At 70.7% G+C, this 16,045-nt stretch overlaps 1 protein-coding gene across 1 annotated transcript in view; it reads right to left on the minus strand.

Moving 5' to 3' along the window:
• Positions 1–16,045, minus strand: part of LOC140468458 (uncharacterized) — a 1,057,462-nt gene that overhangs the window by 1,034,066 nt on the left and 7,351 nt on the right. Inside the window, exon 2 of the mRNA XM_072564547.1 lies at positions 766–810. Within this exon, the coding sequence (XP_072420648.1) occupies positions 766–810 (45 nt within the window). The remainder of the gene's footprint in view (positions 1–765; positions 811–16,045) is intronic.

Below are 16,045 nucleotides of genomic sequence, written 5' to 3' on the forward strand. Positions count from 1 at the left end.
CCAGCATTCCCTATACCTACCAGCCTTCCCTTTCACCCTGACAGGAATATACTTTCTCTGGATTCTTGTTATCTCGTTTCTGAAGGCTTCCCATTTTCCAGCCGTCCCTTTACCTGCGAACATCTGTCCCCAATCAGCTTTTGAAAGTTCTTGCCTAATACCATCAAAGTTGGCCTTTCTCCAATTTAGAACTTCAACGTTTAGATCTGGTCTATCCTTTTCCATCACTATTTTAAAACCAATAGAATTATGGTCGCTGGCCCCAAAGTGCTCCCCCACTGACACCTCAGTCACCTCCCCTGCCTTATTTCCCAAGAGTAGGTCAAGCTTTGCACTGTCTCTAGTAGGTACATCCACATACTGAATCAGAAAATTGTCTTGTACACACTTAACAAATTCCTCTCCACCTAAACCCTTAACACTATGGCAGTCCCAGTCTATGTTTGGAAAATTAAAATCCACTACCATAACCATCTTATTATTCTTACAGATAGCTGAGATGTCCTGCTCCTCGGACGCTGCCTGACCGTCTGTGCTTTTCCAGCACCACCCTTTTTTGACTCTTATTTCCGTCTTGCCCTTCTATCCCTCAGTACATCCCAATGCCTGGGGACATGGGTCTTTGTTATCCTGCAGACACAATTATAATGTGACTGCGGAGCAGGATGCTACAAACAGCATCATGACAATTAAAGTTCTGAGTATTTTCCGAAAGCAGTGAGGAAAGGTATACTACTCTGATTCAGTGAAGCCATTTCTACTCACGTTCTCCTCCTCCTGGCTCATCTTGACTACTGGCCTCGAGTCAACCTGGAAGAAAATCACCAGAATATTTTGGCGTTAACCGTGGCACTGTTGTTGGGATGGAAATTGAAACCAGGAGTTCTTGATGCAGTGGTTCAGGACAGTGAGGCTATAGCGCTGAAGGTTGATCACAACCAGAAACTACAGCGATAGCTGTTTCCCCATAATAATTGTTCAAATTGAGACAGGGAGACTGAACCATGTAGATGCCCCAGAGTACAACGGGACCTTGATCAGATAGGAAAATGGGCCAAGGAGTGGCAGATGGAGTTTAATTTAGATAAATGTGAGATGCTGCACTTTGGAAAGGCATATCAGGGCACAACTTACACACATAAAGGTCCTGGGGCAGTGATGCAAACAAAGGATCACAGTTCCTTAAAAGTGGGGTCGCGTGTAGACAGGGTAGTGAAGGCGACATTTGGTGCCCTTGCCTTGAGTACTGGAGTTCAAAGGTCAGGTTGTTGTACAGGACATTGATTCGGCCACTTTTGAAATGCCATGTTCAATTCTGGATTCTCTGCTGTTGGAAAGATGTTTTTAAACTTGAAAGGGTTCAGAGACGTTTTACAAGGATGTTGCCAGGGTTGGAGGGTTTGAGCTACAGGGAGAGGCAGAACAGGCTGGGGCTGTTTTCTCTGGATCATTGGAGGCTGAGGGGTGACCTTATAGAGGTTTATAAAATCATGAGGGGCATGGATAGGATAAATAGACAAAGTCTTTTCCCTGGGGTGGGGGAGTCCAGAGGTAGAGGGCATAGGTTTAGTGTGAGAGGAGAAAGATATAAAAGAGACCTAAGGGGCAACTATTTCACCCAGAGGGTGGTACGTGTATGGAATGAGCTGCCAGAGGATGTGGTGGAGGCTGGTACAATGACAACATTTAAGAGGCATTTGGATGGGGTTATGGATAGGAAGGGTTTGGAGGGATATGGGCCGGGTGCTGGCAGGTGGGACAGGAGTGGGTTGGGATATCTGGTCGGAACACAAGAGTTGGACCGAAAGGTCTGCTTCCACGTCTTACATTTATATGATGTAATGACTGCTGAAACAAAAATTTAATAGCACAGGAGGAGATTATTCAGCTCAATTTCTTTGTCATTGTCTCTTGGAGCTTTCTAACGCACATCTGAAGCTATTGCCTTGACAGTGACCCTTCTCAATTACCTTTCCCCACCACTAGTCAATCACCATTCCATTTAGCTATCTATGTTTATCTTTCCCCTCAACCCTGCTCCCTTCATTCCTTTTCCCCTCACTCGCCTGAAAGTCAACTCTCACTTCATCCACCTACCCCTGCATAATGCGCTCCCCCTCCCCTATATCCCCACCTCCCCAAACCCCTTCATTCCCCCACTCATAGTCCTTTCACTTTCTGTCCCCTTCACTCTTGCCCCTTACTCACCTCCCAACTTTCCTTCAGCCATAAGACCATAAAGACACAGGACTCCAAATTGGGCCATTCAGCCCATCGAGTCAGCTCTACCCCATTCTCCCGCTTCCTCCCCATAACCCTTGATAATCTCAGTCTTAAATATCCTCAATGACCTGGCCTCCACAGCCTTCCATCGCAGTGAATTCACCACTGTCTGGCTGGTGAAGTTTCTCCTTATCTCCATTCGAAAAGGTCTTCCCTTTAATCTAATGCTGTGCTGTCAGGTCCTAATCTCTCCTACCAATAGAAACATCTTCCCAACATTCACTCCATCTCAGCCATGCAGTATTGTCTAAGTATCAACTACATCCCCCCTTACTCTTCTGACCTCCACTGAGTATGGACCCGGAGTCCTCAAATGTGACTGATATGTTAAGTGTTTCATTCCTGGAACCATTCACATGAATGTCCTCTCTCTCTCTCTTTCTCACACACACACACACAAACAGAAACACACAACCCCTCACTCCCTCCCCCCTCCCTCCTTCCCTCAAATTGCTCCAACGCTCCCCTCCTCACTCTGCCTTCCACCTTTGCCACCCCTCTGCCTCATTCACTCATTCTGCCACTCTTCAGCCTCACATGCTCAGCAACCTCTGCTCTTCCTCACACGCCCTGCCCCATCCAGACTCCTCACTCTCTCCACACCCCCCTCCTCTGGGCCCACTCATCACACCACCCCATCCCTCACACAACTCCGTGAACCCCATCCCTCCTTCCCTACCCCGACCATTCACTCACTCACTCACTCACTCCTCTGCCCATCCCCAAATCCCTACCACGACCACGTCCCAGAACCCCCTCCACTCCCCACCCCATCTCCTCACACACACTCCAAACCCCTTCCCCCACTCTCCCTTGTGCACATCCCTCCCCATTCACTCCATTCCCCCACCAGCTCCTCAGGCCCCACTCCCACCCACATCTCCTATTCATCCCACTCTTCTTGCCCCCTTTCTCTTCCTCTCTCACTTACACTCCCCATTCCCTCTGTCCCATTCGCCTACCCCTATGCTACTCCCTTCCCCCACATTCCTGTCTCCCCCTCCCTCCCTTTCCCTTTTCCCATCCCTCTTTCCTTACACTCCCTTCCCACTTCCCCCATCCCTTTGCTGCCTCCCTTCCCTCTTGCCCTCCTTTCCCTCTCCATCCCCTCTCCTCCATTCGCCATCTTCTCTACTTCCCTTCCCCTTCCCTCACCTTCCTTCCTTCACCTTCCTTCCCTTCCAACCTTTCCCCCACCACACCTTCGCCCACCTTTCCCACTCCACCCACTTTCCCTCCTCACTGTTCCCACTGCCCCTCTTTCCCATTCCCCCACTTTCCTGCTTCCCCTCTTCCCAGCAACCCCCATTCCCACTACAACCACTTTCCCACCTTTCCCACTCCCTTCTACTTTCCCACCTTTCCCGATCCCGGTACCACCTTTTCCCCACCCCACGCATTCCAACCTTCCCCCTTCATTCCCACCTTCCCCCACCCCCCTCATGCCCCAACCCCCACCCCCCCATTCCCCCTCCTCCCCTACCCACCACCCCCCTCATTCCCACCTTCCCACCCATCCCCCTTCTCCCCTCTCCCCCCACTTCTCCCCTCCACCCCTCTCTCCCTCTCCCCCTCTGCCCCCCCTCCCTCCCCCATCTCATCTCTTCCCTCCCCCTCCACCCCCCTCACCCCCCCACACCCCCTCCCCCCACCCCCCTCCTCACCCCCCTCCCCTCCCCCCTCCCCCCCTCCTCACCACCCTCCCCTCCCCCCCTCCTCTCCTCACGCCCCCTCCCCTCCCCCCTCTCCTCCCCTCCCCCATCTCCTCAACCCCCCTCCCCTCCTCATCCCCCCTCCCTTCCCCCTCTCCTCACCCCCCTCCCTTCCCCCCTCTCCTCAACCCCCCTCCCTTCCCCCCTCTCCTCACCTCCCTTCCCCCCTCTCCTCGCCCCCCCCTTCCCCCCCTCCCCCTCTCAACCCCCTCCCCTCCCCTCAACCCACTCCCCTCCTCATCCCCCCTCCCCTCAACCCCCTCCCCTCCTCATTCCCCTCCCTTCCCCCCTCTCCTCACCACCCCTCCCTTCCCCCCTCTCCTCGCCCCCCTCCCCCCCTCTCCTCACCCCCCTCCCCCCTCTCTCACCCCCCTCCCCCCTTCCCCCCTCTCCTCGCCCACCTCCCCTCCCCCCCTCCCCCCCTCTCCTCCCCACTCCCCCTCTCCTCACCCCCCACCCCCCCCTCTCCTCCCCTCATCCCCCTCCCCCTCACTGTCCCCTCCCCTCACCCCCCCTCCCCCTCCCACTCACCCCCCCTCCCCTCACCCTCACCCCCCCTCCCCTCACCCCCCCTCCCCCTCCCCTCATCCCGCCCTCCCCCCCCTCCCCTCACCCCCGTCCACCTCCCCTCGCCCCCCCTCCCCCCCCTCATCCCCCCTCCCCTCACCCCCCGTCCCCCTCCCCTCACCCCCCCTCCCCTCCCCCTCCCCTCACCCCCCTCCCACTCCCCTCACCCCCCTCCCCCTCACCCTCCCCTCACCCCCCCTCCCCCTCCCCTCACCCCCTCACCCCCCCTCCCCCTCACCCCCCCCCCTCCCCCTCCCCTCACCCCCCTCCCCCTCCCCTCACCCCCCCCTCTCCTCCCCTCACCCCCCTCCCCCTCCCCTCACCCCCCTCACCCCCCCTCCAGCTCCCCTCACCCCCCCTCCCCCTCCCCTCACCCCCCCTCCCCCTCCCCTCACCCCCCCTCCCCCTCCCCTCACCCCCCTCACCCCCCCTCCCCTCACCCCCGCTCCCCCTCCCCTCACCCCCCTCCCTCACCCCCCTCCCCTCACCCCCCCTCCCCCTCCCCTCACCCCCCCTCCCCTCACCCCCCCACCCCCGCCTCCTCTCCCCCCCTCCCCCTCCCTCCTCTCCCCCCCTCCCCCTCCCTCCTCTCCCCCCCCACCCCCTCCTCTCCCCCCCACCCCCTCCCCCTCCCTCCTCTCCCCCCTCCCCCTCCCCCTCACCCCCTCCCCCTCCCTCTCACCCCCCCTCCCCCTCCCTCCCCTCCCCTCCCTCCCACCCCCCCTCTCCCCCCTCCCCTCCCTCTCACCCCCTCCCCTCCCTCTCACCCCCCTCCCCTCACCCTCTCCCCCCCGCCCCCCCTCCCCCTCCCTCTCACCCCCCCTCCCCCTCCCTCCCCTCCCCCCTCACCACCCTCCCTCCCCCTCTCCCCCCCACCCCCCTCCCCCTCCCCCCCTCCCCCCCACCCCCCCCTCCCCCCTCCCCCTCCCCCCCCTCCCCCTCCCACCCCCCCTCCCCCCTCCCACCCCCCTCCCCCCGCCCCCCCTTCCCTCCCCCTCTCCCCCCCGCCCCCCCCTCCCCCCACCCTCCCCTCCCCCACCCTCTCCCCCCTCCCCCCCACTCCCCCCCACCCCTCCCCTCACCCCCTGTCCCCCTCCCCTCACCCCCCCTCCCCCTCCCCTCACCCCCCCCTCCCCCTCCCCTCACCCCCGTCACCCCCCTCCCCTCACCCCCCTCTCCCCTCACCCCCCCTCCCCTCACCCCCCCTCCCCCTCCCTCAGCCCCCTCACCCTCCCCTCACCCCCCCTCCCCCTCCCCTCAGCCCCCTCACCCTCCCCTCAGCCCCCTCTCCCCCTCCCCTCACCCCCCTCCCACTCCCTCACCCCCCTCACCCCCCCTCCCCCCCCGCTCCCCCTCCCCTCACCCCCCCTCCCACTCCCCTCATCCCCTCACCCCCCCTCCCCTCATCCCCCTCACCCCCCCTCCCCCCCGCTCCCCCTCCCCCTCCCCTCACCCCCCCTCCCTCACCCTCCCCTCACGCCCCTTACCCCCCTCCCCTCACCCCCCCTCACCACCCCTCCCCCTCCCCCCCCTCACCCCCCCTTCCCCTCCCCCCCTCACCCCCCCTCCCCCCCCTCCCCTCACCCCCCCTCCCCCCTCCCCCCCTCCCCCCACCCCCCTCCCCATCCCCTCCCCTCACCCCCCCTCCCTCAACCCCCTACCCTCCTCATCCCCCCTCCCTTCCCCCCTCTCCCTTCCCCCCTCTCCTCACCCCCTCTCCTCGCCCCCTCCCCTCCCCCCTTCCCCCCCCCTCCCCTCACCCCCTCCCCTCCCCTCAACCCCCTCCCTCCTCATCCCCCCTCCCTTCCCCCCTCTACTCACCCCCCCTCCCTTCCCACCTCTACTCACCCCCCCTCCCTTCCCCCCTCTACTCACCCCCCCCTCCCTTCCCCCCTCTCATCGCCCCCCTCCCCTCCACTTTCCCCCCTCTCCTCGTCCCCCTCCCCTCCCCCCCCTCCTCGCCCCCCTCCCCTCCCCTCCCCTCCCCTCCCCCCTCTCCTACCCACTCCCCCTCTCCTCCCCCCTCCCCACCCCCCTCTCCTCCCCCCTCCCCTCTCCTCACCCCTCCCCACCCCCCTCTCCTCACCCCCCACCCCCCCTCTCCTCCCCTCACCACCCCTCCCCCTCACCGTCCCCTCCCCTCATTCCCCCTCTCCCCTCACCCCCCCTCCCCCCCTCTCCCCACACCGCCCCTCCCCCCCCTCCCCTCACCCCCTCCCCTCACCCCCCTCCCCCTCACCGTCCCCTCCTCTCAACCCCCCTCCCCCTCCCCTCAACCCCCCCCTCCCCCACTCCCCCCCTCCCCTCCCCCCCCTCACCCCCCCTCCCCCCCTCCCCTCACCCCCCCTCCCCCTCCCCCCACCCCCCACACCCCCCCTCACCCCCCTCCCCCTCCCCTCACCCCCACACCCCCCCTCACCCCCCTCCCCCTCCCTCACCCCCCCTCCCCTCACCCCCCTCCCCCTCCCCTCACCCCCCTCCCCCTCCCCTCACCCCCCACACCCCCCCTCCCCTCACCCTCCCCTCACCCCCCTCCCACTCCCTCACCCCCCCCCCCCCTCCCCTCACCCCCCCCTCCTCACCCCCCTCCCCCTCCCCTCACCCCCCCTCCTCACCCCCCTCCCCCTCCCCTCACCCCCCTCCCCATCCCCTCACTCCCCCTCCTCACCCCCCTCCCACTCCCCTCACCCCCCTCCCACTCCCCTCACCCCCCCTCCCCTTCCCCCCCCTCTCCCCTCCCCCCTCCCCCCCTCCTCCCCCTCCCCCCCTCCCCCCTCCCCCCCCTCCCCCTCCCCTCCCTCCCCTCTCCCCCTCCCCTCCCTCCCTTCCCCCCCTCCCCTCCCTCCCCTCCCCTCCCCACCCTCTCCCCTCCCCACCCTCTCCCCTCCCTCCCCTCCCCTCCCTCCCCTCCCCTCCCCTCCCTCCCTCTCCCCTCCCCTCCCCTCCCCACCCTCTCCCCTCCCCACCCTCTCCCCCCCCTCCCCTCACCCCCCCTCCCCTCAACCCCCTACCCTCTCCCTCATCCCCCTCCCTTCCCCCCTCTCCCTTCCCCCCTCTCCTCGCCCCCCTCCCCTCCCCCCTTCCCCCCCTCCCCTCAACCCCCTCCCCCTCCCTCACTCCCCCTCCTCACCCCCCTCCCACTCCCCCCTCCCCCTCCCCTCCCCCCTCCCCCTCCCCCTCCCCCTCCCCTCCCTCCCCCCCCCCTCCCCACCCTCCCCTCCCCCCCCTCCCCTCCCCCCCCCCTCCCCTCCCCCCCCCTCCCCTCCCCCCTCCCCTCCCCTCCCCACCCTCTCCCCTCCCCACCCTCTCCCCTCCCTCCCCTCCCCTCCCCACCCTCTCCCTCCCTCCCCTCCCCTCCCTCCCTCTCCCCTCCCCCCCTCTCCCCTCCCCTCCCCTCCCCACCCTCTCCCCTCCCCACCCTCTCCCCCCCCTCCCCTCACCCCACCTCCCCTCAACCCCCTACCCTCCTCATCCCCCCTCCCTTCCCCCTCCCTTCCCCCTCTCCCTTCCCCCCTCTCCTCACCCCCTCTCCTCGCCCCCCTCCCCTCCCCCCTTCCCCCCCTCCCCTCAACCCCCTCCCCTCCCCTCAACCCCCTCCCCTCCTCATCCCCTCCCACCCACTCCCCTCCCCACCCTCTCCCCTCCCTTCCCTCCCCTCACCCCCCTCCCACTCCCCTCACCCCCCCCTCCCCCTCCCCCTCACCCCCCCTCCCCCTCCCCTCACCCCCCCTCCTCACCGCCCTCCCCCCTCCCTCACCCCCCCTCCTCACCCCCCCTCCCCCTCCCCTCACCACCCCTCCCCCTCACCCTCACCCCCCCTCCTCACCCCCCTCCCACTCCCCTCACCCCCCTCCCACTCCCCTCACCCCCCCCTCCTCACCCCCCCTCCCACTCCCCCTCACCCCCCCCTCCCCTTCCCCCCCCTCCCCCTCCCCTCCCTCCCCTCCCCTCCCTCCCCCTCCCCTCCCTCCCCTCCCCTCCCTCCCTCCCCTCCCCTCCCTCCCTCTCCCCTCCCCACCCCTCCCTCCCTCTCCCCTCCCCACCCCTCACCCCCCTCCTCACCCCCCTCCCCCTCCCCTCACCCCCCCTCCTCACCCCCCTCCCCCTCCCCTCACCCCCCCTCCCCCTCCCCTCACCCCCCTCCCCCTCCCCTCACCCCCCCTCCCCTTCCCCCTCTCCCCTCCCCACCCCCCTCCCCTCCCCTCCCCTCCCCCCCTCCCCTCCACCCCTCCCCCCCCTCCCCTCCCCTCCCCCCCCTCCCCTCCCCTCCCTCCCCCCCTCCCTCCCCTCCCCACCCTCTCCCCCCCCCCTCCCCTCCCCACCCCTCCCCCCTCCCTCCCCTCCCCTCCCTCCCCTCCCTCCCCTCCCCTCCCTCCCTCCCCACCCTCCCTCTCCCCTCCCCACCCCTCCCTCTCCCCTCCCCACCCCTCCCTCTCCCCTCCCCCACCCCTCCCCTCCCCTCCCTCCCCTCCCCTCCCCTCCCCTCCCTCCCCTCCCCCTCCCCTCCCCTCCCCACCCCTCCCTCTCCCCTCCCCACCCCTCCCTCTCCCCTCCCCACCCCTCCCTCTCCCCTCCCCACCCCTCCCTCCCCACCCCTCCCTCTCCCCTCCCCTCCCCTCCCCTCCCCTCCCCTCCCCTCCCTCCCCTCCCCTCACCCCCCCTCCCCCTCCCCTCCCCACCCCTCCCTCTCCCCTCCCCACCCCTCCCTCTCCCCTCCCTCACCCCTCACCCCCCCTCCCTCTCCCCTCACCCCCCCTCCCCTCCCCCTCCCCCTCCCCTCCCCACCCCTCCCTCTCCCCTCCCTCTCCCTCACCCCCCCTCCCCCTCCCCTCCCCACCCCTCCCTCTCCCCTCCCCACCCCTCCCTCTCCCCTCCCTCACCCCTCACCCCCCCTCCCTCTCCCCTCCCCACCCTCTCCCCTCCCTCCCCTCCCTCCTCCCCTCCCTCCCTCTCCCCTCCCCACCCCTCCCTCTCCCCTCCCCTCCCCTCCCTCACCCCTCACCCCCCCTCCCTCTCCCCTCACCCCCCCTCCCCCTCCCCCTCCACTCCCCACCCCTCCCTCTCCCCTCCCTCTCCCCTCACCCCCCCTCCCCCTCCCCTCCCCACCCCTCCCTCTCCCCTCCCCACCCCTCCCTCTCCCCTCCCTCACCCCTCACCCCCCCTCCCTCTCCCCTCCCCACCCTCTCCCCTCCCTCCCCTCCCTCCCTCCCCTCCCTCCCTCTCCCCTCCCCACCCCTCCCTCTCCCCTCCCCTCCCTCTCCCCTCCCTCCCCTCCCCTCCCTCCCCTCCCTCCCTCTCCCCTCCCCTCCCTCCCCTCCCTCCCCCTCCCCTCCCCTCCCTCCCCACCCCTCCCTCTCCCCTCCCTCTCCCCTCCCCTCCCCTCCTCCCTCTCCCCTCCCTCTCCCATCCCTCTCCCCTCACCCCCCCTCTCCCCTCCCCTCCCCTCCCTCCCTCTCCCCTCCCTCTCCCCTCCCCTCCCCTCCCTCCCCTCCCTCCCTCTCCCCTCCCCTCCCTCCCCACCCCTCCCTCTCCCCTCCCTCTCCCCTCCCCTCCCCTCCCTCCCTCTCCCCTCCCTCTCCCCTCACCCCCCCTCCCCCTCCCCTCCCCACCCCTCCCTCTCCCCTCCCCACCCCTCCCTCTCCCCTCCCTCTCCCCTCACCCCCCCTCCCCCTCCCCTCCCCACCCCTCCCTCTCCCCTCCCTCTCCCCTCACTCCCCCTCCCCCTCCCCTCCCCACCCCTCCCTCTCCCCTCCCTCTCCCCTCCCCTCCCCTCCCTCCCCTCCCTCCCTCTCCCTCCCTCTCCCCTCACCCCCCCTCCCCCTCCCCCCCCTCTCCCCTCACCCCCCCTCCCCCTCCCCCTCCCCCTCCCCTCCCCACCCCTCCCTCTCCCCTCCCTCTCCCCTCACCCCCCCTCCCCTCCCCTCCCCACCCCTCCCTCTCCCCTCCCCACCCCTCCCCTCCCCTCCCTCACCCCTCACCCCCCTCCCTCCTCCCCTCACCCCCCCTCCCCCTCCCCCTCCCCCCTCCCCCCCCACCCCTCCCTCTCCCCCCCTCCCCTCACCCCCCCTCCCCCTCCCCTCCCCACCCCTCCCTCTCCCCTCCCCACCCCTCCCTCTCCCCTCCCTCACCCCCCCTCCCTCTCCCCTCCCACCCCTCTCCCCTCCCTCCCCTCCCTCCCTCCCCCCCCTCCCTCTCCCCTCCCCACCCCTCCCTCTCCCCTCCCCACCCCTCCCCTCCCCTCCCACCCCCTCCCTCTCCCCTCCCCACCCCTCCCCTCCCCACCCTCACCCCTCCCCTCCCTCCCTCCCCACCCTCTCCCCTCCCCACCCCTCCCTCTCCCCTCCCCCCTCACCCCTCCCCTCCCCTCACCCCCCCCCACCCCCTCCCCCTCCCCACCCCACCCCCACCCTCTCCCCTCCCCACCCCTCCCTCTCCCCTCCCTCCCCCTCACCCCCCCTCCCCCTCCCCTCCCCACCCCTCCCCTCCCCTCCCCACCCCCCACCCCTCCCCTCCCTCCCCTCACCCCCCCACCCCCCCCTCCCCACCCCTCCCTCCCCCCCCTCTCCCCTCACCCCCCCCTCCCTCTCCCCCTCCCCACCCCTCCCTCTCCCCTCCCCACCCCCTCCCTCTCCCCTCCCTCTCCCCTCACCCCCCCTCCCCTCCCCTCACCCCCCCACCCTCACCCTCCCACACCCCTCACCCCCCCTCCCCCACCCCTCCCCACCCCTCCCTCACCCCACCCTCTCCCCACCCCACCCCTCCCCTCCCTCCCCTCCCTCCCTCCCCCTCCCTCACCCCTCCCCTCCCCCCCACCCTCCCCTCCCCACCCCCCCCCTCCCTCCCCTCCCCCCCTCCCCTCCCTCCCCACCCCTCCCTCTCCCCACCCTCTCCCCTCCCCTCCCCTCCCTCCCTCTCCCCTCCCTCTCCCCTCCCTCTCCCCTCACCCCCCCTCTCCCCTCCCCTCCCCTCCCTCCCTCTCCCCTCCCCCCCTCCCACCCTCTCCCCTCCCCTCCTCCCCTCCCCTCCCTCCCCTCCCTCCCTCTCCCCTCCCCTCCCTCCCCACCCCTCCCTCTCCCCTCCCTCCCCCCCCCCCCACCCCCCCTCCCCTCCCTCTCCCCTCCCCCCCCCACCCCCCCCTCCCTCTCCCCTCACCCCCCCTCCCTCTCCCCTCACCCCCCCCTCCCCCTCCCCTCCCCACCCCTCCCTCTCCCCTCCCTCTCCCCTCCCCTCCCCTCCCCTCCCTCCCCTCCCTCCCTCTCCCCTCCCCTCCCCTCCCCTCCTCCCCTCCCTCCCCTCCCCCCCTCTCCCCTCCCCTCCCCACCTCCCCTCCCTCTCCCCTCCCCTCCCTCCCCACCCCTCCCTCACCCCTCCCTCCTCCCCTCCCTCTCCCCTCCCTCCCTCTCCCCTCCCTCTCCCATCCCTCTCCCCTCACCCCCCCTCTCCCCTCCCCTCCCCTCCCTCCCTCTCCCCTCCCTCTCCCCTCCCCTCCCCTCCCTCCCCTCCCTCCCTCCCTCCCCTCCCTCCCCACCCCTCCCTCTCCCTCCCTCTCCCCTCCCCTCCCCTCCCTCCCTCTCCCCTCCCTCTCCCCTCACCCCCCCTCCCCCTCCCCTCCCCACCCCTCCCTCTCCCCTCCCCACCCCTCCCTCTCCCCTCCCTCTCCCCTCACCCCCCCTCCCCCTCCCCTCCCCACCCCTCCCTCTCCCCTCCCTCTCCCCTCACCCCCCTCCCTCTCCCCTCCCCACCCCTCCCTCTCCCCTCCCCACCCCTCCCTCTCCCCTCCCTCTCCCCTCACCCCCCCTCCCTCTCCCCTCACCCCCCCTCCCTCTCCCCTCCCTCTCCCCTCACCCCCCCTCCCCCTCCCCTCCCCACCCCTCCCTCTCCCCTCCCTCTCCCCTCACCCACCCTCCCCTCCCCCCCCTCCCTCCCCTCACCCCCCCTCCCCCTCCCCTCCCCACCCCTCCCTCTCCCCTCCCCACCCTCCCTCTCCCCTCCCTACCCCTCCCTCTCCCTCCCTCCCTCACCCCTCACCCCCCTCCCTCTCCCCCCCTCCCTCTCCCCTCACCCCCCCTCCCCCTCCCCCTCCCCCTCCCCTCCCCACCCCTCCCTCTCCCCTCCCCTCGCCCCTCACCCCCCCTCCCCCTCCCCTCCCCACCCCTCCCTCTCCCCTCCCCACCCCTCCCTCTCCCCTCCCTCACCCCTCACCCCCCCTCCCTCTCCCCTCCCCACCCTCCCTCTCCCCTCACCCCCCTCCCTCTCCCCTCACCCCCCCTCCCCCTCCCCTCCCCACCCCTCCCTCTCCCCTCCCTCTCCCCTCACCCCCCCTCCCTCTCCCCTCCCCACCCCTCCCTCTCCCCTCCCTCTCCCCTCACCCCCCCTCCCTCTCCCCTCACCCCCCCTCCCCCTCCCCTCACCCCCCCTCCCTCTCCCTCACCCCCCCTCCCTCTCCCCTCCCCACCCCTCCCTCTCCCCTCCCCACCCCTCCCTCTCCCCTCCCTCTCCCCTCACCCCCCCTCCCCCTCCCCTCCCCACCCCTCCCTCTCCCCTCCCTCTCCCCTCACTCCCCCTCCCCCTCCCCTCCCCACCCCTCCCTCTCCCCCTCCCTCTCCCCTCCCCTCCCCTCCCTCCCCTCCCTCCCTCTCCCCTCCCTCTCCCCTCACCCCCCCTCCCCCTCCCCCCCCTCTCCCCTCACCCCCCCTCCCCCTCCCCCTCCCCCTCCCCTCCCCACCCCTCCCTCTCCCTCCCTCTCCCCTCACCCCCCCTCCCCCTCCCCTCCCCACCCCTCCCTCCCTCCCCCTCCCACCCTCCCTCTCCCCTCCCTCACCCCTCACCCCCCCTCCCTCTCCCCTCACCCCCCCTCCCCCTCCCCCTCCCCCTCCCCTCCCCACCCCTCCCTCTCCCCTCCCTCTCCCCTCACCCCCCCTCCCCTCCCCTCCCCACCCCTCCCTCTCCCCTCCCCACCCCTCCCTCTCCCCCTCCCTCACCCCCCCTCCCTCTCCCCTCCCCACCCTCTCCCCCTCCCTCCCCTCCCTCCCTCCCCTCCCTCCCTCTCCCCTCCCCACCCCTCCCTCTCCCCTCCCCTCCCCTCCCTCTCCCCTCCCCTCCCTCCCTCTCCCCTCCCCACCCCTCCCTCTCCCCTCCCTCTCCCCTCCCCCTCCCTCCCCTCCCTCCCTCTCCCCTCCCCACCCCTCCTCTCCCCTCCCTCCCTCTCCCCTCCCTCTCCCCTCCCCCCCTCCCCCCTCCCACCCTCCCCTCCCCACCCCTCCCTCTCCCCTCCCCACCCCTCCCTCTCCCCTCCCTCTCCCCTCACCCCCCCTCCCCCTCCCCTCCCCACCCCTCCCTCTCCCCTCCCCACCCTCCCTCTCCCCTCCCTCTCCCCTCACCCCCCCTCCCCCTCCCCTCCCCACCCCTCCCTCTCCCCTCCCTCTCCCCTCACCCCCCCTCCCTCTCCCCTCCCCACCCCTCCCTCTCCCCTCCCCACCCCCTCCCTCTCCCCTCCCTCTCCCCTCACCCCCCCCTCCCTCTCCCCTCACCCCCCCTCCCTCTCCCCTCACCTCCCCCCCTCCCTCTCCCCTCACCCCCCCCCTCCCCCTCCCCTCCCCACCCCTCCCTCTCCCCTCCCCTCCCCTCCCCTCCCCTCCCCTCCCTCCCCTCCCTCCCTCCTCCCCTCCCTCTCCCCTCCCCTCCCTCCCCTCCCTCTCCCTCCCTCTCCCCTCCCCTCCCTCCTCTCCCCTCCCCCTCCCCTCCCCTCCCCCTCCCCTCCCCTCCCCTCCCTCTCCCTCCCTCTCCCCTCCCCTCCCCTCCCTCCCTCTCCCCTCCCTCTCCCCTCCCACTCCCCTCCACCCCCCCTCTCCCCTCCCCTCCCCTCCCTCCCTCTCCCCTCCCCTCCCCTCCCTCCCTCTCCCCTCCCTCTCCCTCCCCTCCCTCCCCCTCCCCTCCCTCTCCCCTCCCCTCCCTCCCCACCCCTCCCTCTCCCCTCCCTCTCCCCTCCCCTCCCCTCCCTCCCTCTCCCCTCCCTCTCCCCTCACCCCCCTCCCTCTCCCCTCACCCCCCCCCTCCCTCTCCCCTCACCCCCCCCTCCCCCTCCCCTCCCCACCCCTCCCTCTCCCCTCCCTCTCCCCTCCCCTCCCCTCCCCTCCCTCCCCTCCCTCCCTCTCCCCTCCCTCTCCCCTCCCCTCCCTCCCCTCCTCCCTCTCCCCTCCCTCTCCCCTCCCCTCCCCTCCCTCCCCTCCCTCTCCCCTCCCCTCCCTCCCCACCCCTCCCTCTCCCCTCCCTCTCCCCTCCCTCTCCCCTCCCTCCCTCTCCCTCCCTCTCCCATCCCTCTCCCCTCACCCCCCCCTCTCCCCTCCCTCCCCTCCCTCCCTCTCCCCTCCCTCTCCCCTCCCCTCCCCTCCCCTCCCCTCCCTCCCTCCCCCCTCCCCTCCCTCCCCACCCCTCCCTCTCCCCTCCCTCTCCCCTCCCCTCCCCTCCCTCCCTCTCCCCTCCCTCTCCCCTCACCCCCCCTCCCCCTCCCCTCCCCACCCCTCCCTCTCCCCTCCCCACCCCTCCCTCTCCCCTCCCTCTCCCCTCACCCCCCTCCCCCTCCCCTCCCCACCCCTCCCTCTCCCCTCCCTCTCCCCTCACCCCCCTCCCTCTCCCCTCCCCACCCCTCCCTCTCCCCTCCCTCTCCCCTCACCCCCCCTCCCTCTCCCCTCACCCCCCCCCCTCCCTCTCCCTCTCCCTCACCCCCCCTCCCCCTCCCCTCCCCACCCCTCCCTCTCCCCTCCCTCTCCCCTCCCCTCCCCTCCCTCCCCCTCCCCTCCCTCTCCCCTCACCCCCCCTCCCCTCCCCCCCCTCTCCCCTCACCCCTCCCTCCCCCTCCCCCTCCCCCTCCCCTCCCCACCCCTCCCTCTCCCTCTCCCCTCACCCCCCCTCCCCCTCCCCTCCCCACCCCTCCCTCTCCCCTCCCCACCCCTCCCTCCCCTCCCTACCCTCCCTCTCCCCTCCCCACCCTCACCCCCCTCCCTCTCCCCCCTCCCCTCTCCCCTCACCCCCCCTCCCCTCTCCCCTCCCCTCCCCTCCCCTCCCCTCCCTCTCCCCTCCCTCTCCCCTCTCCCCCCCTCCCCTCTCCCCTCCCTCCCCCACCCCCTCCCTCTCCCCTCCCCACCCCTCCCTCTCCTCCCCTCCCTCACCCCCTCACCCCCCCTCCCCCTCCCCTCCCCACCCCTCCCTCTCCCCTCCCCACCCCTCCCTCTCCCCTCACCCCCCCTCCCCCTCCCCTCCCCACCCCTCCCTCTCCCCTCCCCTCTCCCTCACCCCCCCTCCCTCTCCCCTCCCCACCCCTCCCTCTCCCCTCCCTCTCCCCTCACCCCCCCTCCCCCTCCCCTCACCCCCCCTCCCTCTCCCCTCCCTCTCCCCTCACCCCCCCTCCCCCTCCCCTCACCCCTCCCTCTCCCTCCTCCCCCTCACCCCCCCCTCCCCCCCTCCCCTCCCCACCCCCCTCCCTC

The sequence above is a fragment of the Chiloscyllium punctatum genome, chromosome 47 (genome assembly GCF_047496795.1).
Source record: "Chiloscyllium punctatum isolate Juve2018m chromosome 47, sChiPun1.3, whole genome shotgun sequence".
Taxonomy (NCBI): Eukaryota; Metazoa; Chordata; class Chondrichthyes; order Orectolobiformes; family Hemiscylliidae; genus Chiloscyllium; species Chiloscyllium punctatum.